General features: G+C 43.5%; 1 protein-coding gene across 1 annotated transcript in view; it reads left to right on the top strand.

Annotated features, from left to right (window-relative positions):
- Positions 1-1,224: 1,224 nt before the first annotated feature.
- dnajc10 (DnaJ (Hsp40) homolog, subfamily C, member 10) overlaps positions 1,225-12,427 on the top strand; it is a 181,438-nt gene continuing 170,235 nt past the window's right edge. The window contains exons 1-3 of the mRNA XM_083638422.1: positions 1,225-1,337; positions 1,618-1,702; positions 5,485-5,730. Of these exons, the coding sequence (XP_083494548.1) occupies positions 1,700-1,702; positions 5,485-5,730 (249 nt within the window). The 5' untranslated portion in view covers positions 1,225-1,337; positions 1,618-1,699. The remainder of the gene's footprint in view (positions 1,338-1,617; positions 1,703-5,484; positions 5,731-12,427) is intronic.

Raw genomic sequence — 12,427 nt, 5'->3', positions numbered from 1 at the left:
TCATAGAGGAGGTCTACCCGTGCGCGTGCATATATGGTTTGTGCCAACACCTTGGACACGGGGGTGTCCAGTGTCCAATTTGTAAAGGCTATCCAGTTCAGTGAACAGCATCTATTTAGATAGGCTACTGCAGAATAACTTTCTCAATGTTATTGACACAGTTATTGTCATACAGAAACATAATTTGTATTGTATAGCTTCGTTTAAATGCTTGATTTATAGTTTTACTGTGCAAATGTATCATTTCAATGGCTTCTGTGTGCTCTAGGTTTGTGCATTTTCGTTATTTTACTCTGAAAAACGGCCACCGGAAATGCTTATTGTTGCTCTTCTTATTGTTGCTGACGGAACAGAGGTCAACTTATATTTTTGCATGTTATTTGCTAGTGGTATGGAGCCACGGAGCTAATAGAGGCAAAGTGACGGCCTACTTCCTGCTTCAGCACTGTAGCCTACCAGAGATTTTTATCCGGCATGGTAGGCTACTCTTGTTTATTTTCCCATAGACATTTCGTAAAATGCATATAAAAATAGTTTTACTTCGTGAAACCAAACGGTTCAGCTATATTTAGAATCCGGAGAGACCATAGAACATTTCACTTGGACCAAAACTTAAAAAAAACTAAATCGAAAAAATTTTTTTCTTTAAATCCGCAATTGTTTTACGTTTTGGTCCGAGTGAAATGTTACATGGTCTATCCTGTTTCTAAATATATCTGAACCGTTTCGTTTGAACAAGTACAACTATTTCTACAAGCATTTTACGAAATGTATATGGGAAAGTAAATGGAGGATGAAAATCTCTGGTACAGTGCTGAAGCAGGAAGTAGGCTACTTGTAGCTATACAGACCGTGTCCTCTAGAGAGAGTGGCGTCAGCGGAGGACCAAAATGCGAGACTCATTAGCCAATGAACAGCCAGGAATGGGTCTCGCGCTACTTTTGCATGCTAAAATAAAGCTGATAATGTACAATTTGATTCAAGGGATGAAAAACCCAGCGATTTCATGAACCAACTGAATAGCTCTTGAGAACGGACAGCGATTTCGAGAGCGGACATTGAAATGAATTATGGTCACCGTATCAGAGCCAGAGGATATAGGTCAATGTGCAGTGACTTAGTAATAACAGTGTGAGGCAGCAATGTACCAACCCGTGCCTAGTCTGCCGGAAATATAAAGAAGAAGAAGAAGATGAGCGGAAGTAGTGTCTGGTGTGATTGTCATAGATATCTATGGTGATTGTGTGGAGCTTGACCCGGTCTAACCCGGACACAGAGGCGGATCTGCAGACAGAGTTTAAACTGGTTTAAACAACAATTCACAGAGACGCGACAAGGTAAAGAAGCAGTTCGATTTCTCTTAACAACAACAAGACAGGCTGCTCTGATGCTAGCCTGCTAGCTAACAGCTAACCAGCCAAGCTGCTGTATTACAAACTAACAGAGTCGTCAAAGTTGCTGCTGTAGCTTAGCTTAGGGTGGAGGTTTTGGTAGCTTTTCACCAGCTTCTGTTAACACTATAGCACTACTATTCGACTTGCTATTTGTTTGTTGGGTAGGTATTCACTTTTAAATTGTGGGATTGACATATTGATTGTGTTTTGTTACTAAATGTAGGTAGCTGTAGGAGCCCAGGGGCGTCAGGAGGGCTGTCACGGACTCACGGTGAAGGAATCTTCCCTGCGGTGATTTACACAGCATGGTATGGAGGCTGACACACACACACACACACACACACACACACACACACACACACACACACACACACACACACACACACACACACACACAGGCTTAAAATTCACTTTGCAAACTGGGGGGAATTCCCCCCTTTTGTTCTTCAGATAAGGGGGATTCTTTCAGCGATACGATAACCGGTAAATATCTGCTTCTCCTGTCCGATAACGGATACGATACCCAATAATAATTTCACATTTTTGTCTTTACTTAAAGGGATAGTTCGGTTTGTTTGAAGTGGGGTCCTATCAGCTAGTTCGATACACTAACTGAAGTAGGTACAGTGGTCTGCAGGCTGGGCGCATTGTGTAACGAGACCCGGCACTCAGAGCAGCAGCCAAACCAGCCTTTTCTCTGTAAGTACGTGGGGTCAACAACTAAAACGTAATTTAGCCACCTAAAACAGCTGGCTTTTAGCGGAGGAATACGGTAGTTGTACGGTTGGGAGAAAAAGCAGTGCCGAATGAAACTGCTGTTTGGCGGAAAAGTAAAGTGCTGAACATTTTCAAAATAGAGCGTGCATGTACACAGATATCGATTTGTTTAGGTGGGCGTTGTTTTAGCTGGCTAAATTACGTTTTAGTTGTTGACCCCACGTACTTACAGAGAAAAAGCTGGTTTGGCTGCTGCTCTGAGTGCCGGGTCTCATTACACAATGCGCCCAGCCTGCAGACCACTGTACCTACTTCAGTTAGTGTATCGAACTAGCTGATAGGACCCCACTTAAAACAAACCGAACTATCCCTTTAAGTGCCCTATTTTGGGATGAAAAAGGTGACTCACTGTTACCTAAAGGTGACTAGTTTGCATCCCTGCTTATTCTCTTATTCGCTTCAGGTTATATTCTTTTAGTACGGCGATTTTCTCTTTGCAAATGAGTCAGGCGGCATTCCCTTTGAACTCGACGACAAAATAATCACTCTCCCACTTCTCCTGAAACTGTCTGTGCTCGTCATCAACCTTTCTTTTGCCTTTTGACAGCAACATGTTCACTTCTCAACAAAAGACAACATTTTAGCGTGCAAATGTTTTTATTTCCACTTGGTTTTTCACTCCGGTGAACCAAATCACCTCTAATGCAGGTGATTAGCAGCAGGCCGCTGGCCTGGAGTGTGAAGCCGTGTTGCCAGATACTGCTGACGGTTTCCAGCACAAAGAGTTCAAAACCCGCCAAAATGCACACAAAACTGCCCAAGGAACTGCACATCTATGGAAATTTATCTGGCAACCCTGGTGTGAAGTGCGGCTTGGCAGCGCCTCGTCCTCGTCGCGCTCTGTGTTTTACAACGAGCAGAGGTGCGGGTCTGATTTCACTATAACTTGATTATCAAGTGGCATGGCGGGCCGTGAGTTTGAAACCCCTGGCGTAAACCATTGCGGCATTACTCCCCCTTTATAAATTGAAATTATGCGGGAATTTCCAAAAAGATGCGCGAATCTCGCAATCCCGCGCTGAATTGTAAACCCTGCACACACACACACACACGGGGGGGGGCAAGGTGGCTCAGAACGGGGGGCACGGTGGCTCAGCGGTAGAGCTGTCGCATCACAGCTAGAAGGTCCTGGGTTCGATTCCCGCCTGGGATGCTGTGGGCGCAGAGGGTGTGTCCCCCCCCCCATATCCTCAGGTGCCCACTCCCCAGCTGGGCTATCTATTTTTATAATCTTCAAGGATTTGAAAATCCTGTAGTGTGGGGTAGGCATTAGTCTCCTCTGGCCCTAATCAGGTGGATGGGGAACATCTGGGCCCAATCAGGTAGTTGGGGACAGCTGGGTGAGTTTAGTCAGGTACACCATCCTCCTGAGACCACATGATGGAGCCAACGGGCGGGGACATAGCAGCCCTCAATCACCATGCCCATCAGCCCCTTACACATTGCTATGTTATTGTTCTTGTTGCAGGGCTAATAACGTTATTTGTGACACAAACTTGTTATGCAAAGATGTACAATGCTTATTGAGAATACGTTGACAGTGCACTTACTGCATTATTGAAAACAGAAGCTGTTTAAAAGATTGTGTCTTGTCATCACTTTGAGCCAGGTGTGCTCTTCATCAAGGTAACTTAGTGGATCACACATCATCAGAGAGGAACGGAGAACAGGGGAACATAGGGGCAAGTAACTTATGGGTTCATGTTAGGCTGTAGCAACAACTGCTAGTTTGAAGCTTGCTTTAGCTGCGCTCCGGCAAAGGGATAAATAGACCTATATTCCCGTACACACATAGCAAAGTCTGCATTTTGATGAGAAAGGACGCAATTACCAATTTTGTGGGATGTAACGGAAAAGTAATATAACGAATAATATAACAAATTACTTTTGGCAGAGAGTAATAAGTAAAGTAATAATATTACTTTTCAAAAGAGTATTGAGTACTGAGTAATATATTACTTTTTAAAGTAACGTTCCCAACACTGCATAGGCAAAGAGTGGTTAACTGCTAGCCAGTTGGCTAGGCTAACATTAGCAGCAGATTGGTTGCTTCAAGTATAGCAGAGAATTGGTGGTATGCCGTGTGCAGATTGAGAGGGAAGAACTAATAAATAGCGTTGTAGGTGTCATGAGCAGAGAAAAAAGACGAAGGTAGCAAAAAAATAGGCGAGGATTGACAAAAGTAAGTTGCAGTAGTCAGCTGTAAAACACGATCGGCTGCACACAGAGTCGCAGCGAGATGACATCGGTGCAGTCTGTAGCTTTCCACGCGTCAGTGATCTCAGTTATGTATCCTGCCCTATGCAAACAATGTGTAATTGGCTCATTTTCACACACATTTAATTAAAAATCGCTCTTCACAATGTCAATAGAGCAATGGGCTTTGCGCCCTGGCATGTGGGCTTGTGCCCTAAAAAAATATGCAACGCCGAAAGCCAAATGGCCTTGCCCATAAAACGACGAAATTCCCACCTTGCCTAGTCCTATAATAAAATTGCCTACATGGACGGGCGAGTGGTGTCTGTCTGTCAGTCACGATTTGCGTCGTTTTGCATCACACGTTTTGCATCACACGTTTTGCGACATCGGGTCTCTGCATCCGATGTCACTTCTGTGACGTCAGCCGGGCCGGAGGCCCCCGGCCGACCGATACCACACCACCCCCCCACACACAGACACCCCCAACATAGCCCTCATACATTACACATACACTTCATATTGCCATTTTAACTGTCTGCCTACTCACTCATTTTGATTGCGCTTTTCTTTAAAAAAAATTTAACTTGTGCCATTTTGCATTTTTTATTTAGGCTCCATCTGGGCCCTTCTTGAATTAACTTCTCTCTCTCTTTAAAAAAAAAAAAAAAACTACTAACCTAAACTAAACTTGTACCACTGTTCCTTCAGAAGTTGTAGTTGTCATAGACTGTGTTGCATAGTTGATTGCTCTATTGCTGACAAAAATGTGATATTGTAAGTCGCTTTGGATAAAAGCGTCTGCCAAATGACGTAATGTAATGTATTTATTATTCCGAGAAGGACATTTTTGCAGATAAATAACAGCTGATAATAACAGGCCACAAGCCTTTGTTTTTGCCTCAGAAGCGGAGCATATTGTTGTTGCATGCTCGTGATGTCACAGCTGTGACTGCAGCTGCCTAGGGCAAAACATGGCTGCCGCCAGTGTGGCTGTTTTTCACAGTTTCAGATAACACTATTGCAATTTGCCATTCATGTAGGTGCACATGCAAATAACATATTTTGATTTGTTCACTAATATCTGTCTCTGTCTGTCTGTCTGTTTGTGTTGCAGAGCTCCTGGTTGTTCCCGCTGGTTGTTTTTTCATCAGTAGGAATGTTCTCCAGAAGCTCCGCACCCCACGGCCGAAGCTCCGCCCCCCGGCTTGGGCTGCTGCTGCTGGGCGTGCTGCTGGCGGTAGTCTGGGCAGACAGCCGTGACTATTACACCCTGCTGGGCATCAGCAGAGAGGCCACGACCCGAGAGATACGACAAGCCTTCAAGAAGCTGGCTCTCACCATGCACCCAGACAAGAACCCTGTGAGTTACCTGAAATCACCCCAAAAAGTTACCCCCAAAACACCCCGACAAGAACCCTGTGAGTTACCCCCCAAAAACACTCTCACCCTGTGAGTTACCCCCCAAAAACACTCTGACAAGAACCCTGTGAGTTACCCCCCAAAAACACTCTGACAAGAACCTTGTGAGTTACCCCCAAAACATTCCGACAAGAACCCTGTGACTTACCCCCAAAACACCCTGACAAGAACCCTTTCAGAGTTACCCAGGGTTCGAGTTATAGTCAGATAGCTAAGTCGGCGGCCCCCCCCAAAAAATGGGGCCGTTTTTTCCTCAAATTGTGGCCGTTTGAAGCCAGATTTAGAGGAATATCTCATTTTAAATGAACATTCGGTTTAGACTGTTGTGTGATGTTATTATTCAGTCTTACTCTTAACCATCAATTTGTTCCTTTTCTCACTCACCTCCGCTCCGATAGCTAGGCCTATATAATGCTGTGATATTTACTTATTTGCATCTGATAAAATACAATTTAATTTGACAAATGAGACAAAATTGCTGAACTTAAATGAACATTTATTTAACTCTGTCTCTGCACTTATAAATCAAAAACTACAAAAATAAATACATACTGCTTATACATACATATACATAATGCAAATACAATTTGCTTTCCGAGCAGTTCTCTGCACTCCGCAAGAAACGCTATCTAACAACAAGAAGAAAACGGATAAATTGGGCAGCATCCCCTACTACGCTTCCGTTGCATAGCAACAACAGACCGGAAGTAACCAGTGTAGGCTAACATGTGCACAGGTAATCAAGAACTTGTGAATAAAAAACAAATTGCACCTAACAAACAGCAGCATATTTCAGCAGATACAGTAGCAGCATCTTGTTAGAACAAAAACAACTATAGCCTTAATACTTACAAAATGAAAAGTCTCAGTCTCCTCTCCTCTCTTTGTTTCTTTCTGAAACCGAAGCTATCTGGGCTTTTACACCCCGTTGGCAGCTTCAGCCTTTTCTTCGGTGGCATGGTAAGTTAACGCTATACTAAAGATTAATAATATCTTGTTGGCTCAGGTGGCTGTTTACATCATGTGATGGTTGCATCTTCTTCTCCCTGCAACTCGGTTGTAGTAGTAGAACACGCGCTCATGGGCGGCGCATGGTGGCTTGGAGGTGAAATGCAACCTATTTCACACAATTCAAACGTTTTTTGGGGAAAACTGAAAACATGTTTCTTATTTAGCCTATTTATCTAGTTAACATAAATAATACTAATTCTTACATCGAAAAATGTGTTATTTGGAAAAATAAATAAATAAAAAAGTTATATTTGTGGGGGTCCCACAGGTGTTCTGGACTATGGGGTCCCAGACTCTATCTATGGGGTCCAAGACCCCATATGTCCCCCCATAACTTTTTATTGTCACTCCGTAGTACAAGTATCACGTGTGAAATTCTTGTGCTGTAGGCTCCGTTACAACATAGTGCAAGAAATAAAAGATAAATAAATAAAAACAAGAGGCAACAAGCAATAAAGCAGTAAGACACGCCACAGACAGTGGCGTATTCACTGCCCATATGTGCAAATGGCATGAACATACTTTAAACATAATTAAACATAATAACATTCTGTTAGGTGCAAATAGCATATACCTAATTAAACATACTATTGAACATTAGTCATACGTGATGGTAGCAGCTGCAGTGCGGTACAGTACGGCTACTACACTATTTGTATATGTTAAGGAGTCTCGTGGCCTGCGAGAAGAAACTGTCCCTCAAGCGATTTGTGCGTGCTCTTGGGACCCTGTATCTCCTCCCTGAGGGTAGCAGGGAGAACAGACTGTTGTGGGGGTGGTTTGTGTCTTTGATGATCTTCAGGGACCTCCTGAGGCACCGCTGGTTGTACAGATCTTGCAGTTCTGGCAGCTCACATCCTGTTACGTGCTGGGCCGCGCGCCTCACCCTTCTTAGCGCCCTGCGGTCCATGGTGGTGCAGTTCCCGTACCAGGTGGTGAAGCAGCCAGTCAGCAGGCTTTCAATGGTGCCTCTGTAGAAGTCCCTGAGGATTTTTGGCCTTAGCCCAAATTTCTTCAGGCGCCTGAGTCCGTGTCGCTGTTGGGCCTTTTTGGCAACAGTGGCGGTGTGGTTGGCCCATGTCAGGTCCTGGGGGATACTGACTCCCAGGTACTTGAAGCTGTCCACCCTTTCCACCACTGTGCCGTTGATGGTGATTGGGGGGGTGCCCCCCCCCCCCCTTCTGTAGTCTACAATGATCTCCTTTGTCTTGGAGACGTTCAGAGAGAGGTGGTTGTCCTGGCACCAGTGTTCCAGGGCCTCCAACCTCCTGTCTGTAGGCTGTCTCGTCGCTCCTGGAGATCCGCCCCACGACCGCTGTGTCGTCTGGAAACTTCACGATGGTGTTCGAAGTTTGAGTCGCCACGCAGTCGTGGGTGTAGAGGTCATACCAGAAGGGGCTGGAGACTAGGGTTGGGTACCGTTCACATTTGAATCGGTACCTGGAATTCGGTACGGTACCAAAAACGGTACCTTTTTCGATACTTTTTTGAGTTAAAAAAAAAAAAAAAAAAAAAAAAATTTGCAACAACAAAAATGTACAGTTGTAAAACAAATAAGTCCAAACTTCTCAATTTCAACATTGTTCTTTATTTAGATTTTTTTTTGTTTAGCAGCAGCACCCAACAAAATAAAACCCCTCCCTCCTCCCTCTTCCCTCCCAAACCAAGAGTTTACTTGTCGCAGGTAATGGTCTTGTGCCACACTGCTCCATCCATCAGCGGTCACTGCAATATGGTCAACTGCCCTGAGTTCCTCCTTCACATTCTTCTTCTCAACACGATACCAAACTGGGATAAGTGTGTTTGTGAGAAGGTCTCTGGAGGGAGAGGAGTATTTTGGGTTCAGGGTCCCTGTCATCTCCCTATATATAGACAATAAAAATAACTATTGTTAGTAACTTAGCTTACTCTATGAATATCACACACACACACACACACACATTATCACCCATTTATACATAAATAAATAATTTACCTGAACCATGGAGACTCCACCGTTGCGAAGGGCAACATGCCTTTTACAATGAAGGCAGTCACTGCCCTGTGGCACTCATTTACTTTCTGCCGGGGTAAAGCTGCTTTCTTCGCCAGGGTGAAGGGTGTCTCCTGTGCGACTCACACGGTGGCCTAGCAAAGAAAGCAAGAGTGTAACGTTGAGCGTCTCACGGTGACACGAACTGAGGATAATAATAACGTTAGCAACGCTAGTTACGCTACTAAACATGCTAAGCTATAAGCTACAACTATCCAGCTAACGTTAGCTAATTAAATGACGTTACCTGATGTTGAAGAAGTCGACGCCTCACTTGCGACACTTGAAGTTTCGTCGTCGTCGTTGTCCGTTTCAGCTAACGAAGCAGAGGAGCTGCTGGCTGTAGGTGCTTTGCTGCTGGTGGATGCAGCGTCCACCCTCAGGCTATCGAACACTTTACAGTCTTCCGCATTTAAAAAGATTTTATGCTTGACCAAGTGTTTCCTCAAGTTAGAGGTGTTCCCCTGGCCAGCTTTGCACTTCGCATCGCAAATGTTACAGCGAGCGTTGTCTGAGTCTATCTTTGTGAAGTGGACCGCAAGCGAGAGGCCATCTTCTTCTCTTCCGCTTGTTTTGGCAGTGACGTGCTGACGTGCTGACGTAACCCACCCTCGTGTGTGTTGCCTTCAAGTTTGCATCGGAATTTCTATCTCGCTCGCTGTCTTTGTATCACTGAGATGCGTTCAAGTACCGACATTTTTAAATTATAATAGAAAAAAAAAAAGTACCGAAATGAGGTACCGTTTCATGTCATGTGAACTGATACTCGGTAGTACCGCCCACTTTCGGTCGGTGCCTGTAAAAGTACCGAGTTCGGTACCCATCCCTACTGGAGACGCACCCCTGTGGCGCTCCTATGCTGATGGTCAGTGGGGAGGAGATGAGGTTGCCCACTTTCACCACCTGGCGGCGGTCTGTTAGAAAGTCCAGGATTCAGTCACACATTGCTGTGCTTAGTCTCAGATCCTTGAGTTTGCTTACCAGCCTGGAGGGTACTATGGTGTTGAATGCTGAGCTGTAGTCCACGAACAGCATTCTCACATAGGTGTCCTTCCCCTCCAGGTGGGAGGGGAAGTTTTGCAATCTAAAACTCAATGTTTAGTAAGTGTTAGTTAAAGGTGTGACGCTGATGTAACCGGTTACAGCTTGAGGTGGTGATTTTCAAGATTCAAGATTTTTATTGTCACTCCGTAGTACTCCGTAGGTAGGGATGGGTACCGAACTCGGTACTTTTACAGGCACCGACCGAAATACGTCGGTACTGCCCCGTACCAGTTCACATAAAAACTAACGGTACCTAATTTCGGTACTTGAACGCATCTGAGTAATAGAAAGAGAGTGGGTAAAATAGAAATTCCGACGGAACCTTAAGGCAACACGCGAGAGCACGTTACGTCAGTACGTCACTCTACTTGAAGATCCTGAAAGCAAAACAGGAGCAGCCGAAAGCGGTCCAAAAATGTGGCTACACTTTACCAAGATAGACTCAGACAACACTGGTTGCAACATTTGTGATGTGAATTGCAAAGCTGACTAGTAGGGAAACACCTCAAACTTGAGGAAGCATGGTCAAACACAAGATATATTTAGCTAAATGCTGAAGACTGTAACGTCTTAGATAGGCTGAGGGTGAATGAAGCAGGCAGCGCACCACAGCTAACGTTAGCAGAACCTCCTCAGCTGTAACGTTGAGAGAGGCATCGACTTATTATACAACATCAGGTAACGTTATTTAATTAGCTAGCGTTAGCTGGATAAGTTGTTTCACTGCCGTTGTGGTTGTTAGATAACGGGGCTTTTCACTGTCTTCACAACGACTGCAAAACAGAGATCGCTAACGTTAACGCGTTAACGCTAACGTTAACGTTACTCTTGCTGCAGTAATTGTCAAGGGTTCAACATAACGTATTTCCTCAGCCTGTATAGTAGCTATCAACATGAAATAAAAAGCATTTGAGAGCTTAAACCCGTGGCTTTTTATTTGGAAGGGTTACATTTGCCATAATCTTTATTAACATTTCTTAAAATGCATTAGAATATTTTTATTTTTAGGGGTTAAAGATAAAACATTTTATTAATGAACATTAGGGCAAATATAATACGAAAAGCCAAAGGGTTAAGCTCTCAAATGCTTTTTATTTTATATTTCTATGTGCTACAGAGCCTGAGATATGAAGGCTTTAGTGAATACTGACCGCTCTCTCTGAGAAGTTTGGATTATTATTTTTTTTACAACTGTAATTTTTTTTGTTATTAGAGCGTGTAAAGTACCGAAAATGGTACCGTTTTGGGTACCGTACCGAATTCCAGGTACCGGTATCGTACCGGTATCGGTTCAAATGTGAACGGTACCCATCCCTATCCGTAGGCTTTATTGTGTTTTTATCCTCGGTGATTGTCTGTGATTTCCCTGTATTGTTGACATTCACCCAATAAATCAATCAATCAATCAATTGGAAGGGTCTTGAAAAAGGTCTTTAAAAGTATTGAATTTAACTTCGGGATTGCTGCGTATACCCTGGACAAGAACCCTGTGAGTTACCCCCAAAATCACCCCGACACAAACCCTGTGAGTTACCCCCAAATCACCCCGACAAGAACCCTGTGAGTTACCCCTAAAACACCCCGACGAGAACCCTGGGAGTTACCCTAAAAACACCACGAAAAGAACTCTATGAGTTACCCTAAAAACACCACGAAAAGAACCCTATGAGTTACCCTAAAAACACCCTGACAAGCCCTGTGAGTTACCCTAAAAACATCCCGACAAGAACCCTGTGAATTACACCAAAACACCCCGATGAGAACCCTGTGAGTTACCCTAAAAACACCACGAAAAGAACCCTATGAGTTACCCTAAAAACACCACGAAAAGAACCCTATGAGTTACCCTAAAAACACCCTGACAAGCCCTGTGAGTTCCCCCAATGTTGTGATTTTGTCTTTTAGATATTTTCTTTTTATCTGTGAATATTGATATGACCGCTACACTACATACTAATACAAATACCTTGTATGTAATCTTGCATATTGTGGCAATAAAAGTGATTCTGATTCTGAAAAACGAGTTACCTCAAAAACACACTGGGTTACCACAAAAACACACCTTGTTTTGCTGTTTTTGCAGAGAAATTGCAGGAATTTTGAAAAAGTGCAACAAATATTGCAGATTGGTTGAATTAGCATTATTGTGATCGCAATGGAGGGACTACTAACCCCAAAACAGAAACACCCTGACAAGAACTGTTTGTTAAAAAAACCCATATACCATATATATATATATATATATATATATATATATATATACTTGTATATATATAAAATATATATATATATATATACTTGTGTATATATATATATAAAATATATATATAAAATGTTTTTGTTTGTTTAATAAAGAACAAGTGTGAATTCGCAATAGCTGCGAGCAGTGATGCGAATTTCAGATTTGTTTGTGGACCAACCAACAGAGTAACTTATAGAGCTGCTGGCCGCAGCTAAAAACCTTTATAAAAAATGCTTTGACAAGGAGACCAACCAACCAGTCAGCTCATTACGCTGACTGGCTCCTCCTCTCAGTTAAACGAGCTGCTGT

This window comes from Poromitra crassiceps (genome assembly GCF_964638095.1).
Source record: "Poromitra crassiceps genome assembly, chromosome: 6".
In the NCBI taxonomy this organism is placed as follows: domain Eukaryota; kingdom Metazoa; phylum Chordata; class Actinopteri; order Beryciformes; family Melamphaidae; genus Poromitra; species Poromitra crassiceps.
This window is presented reverse-complemented; position numbering and strand designations above follow the sequence as displayed.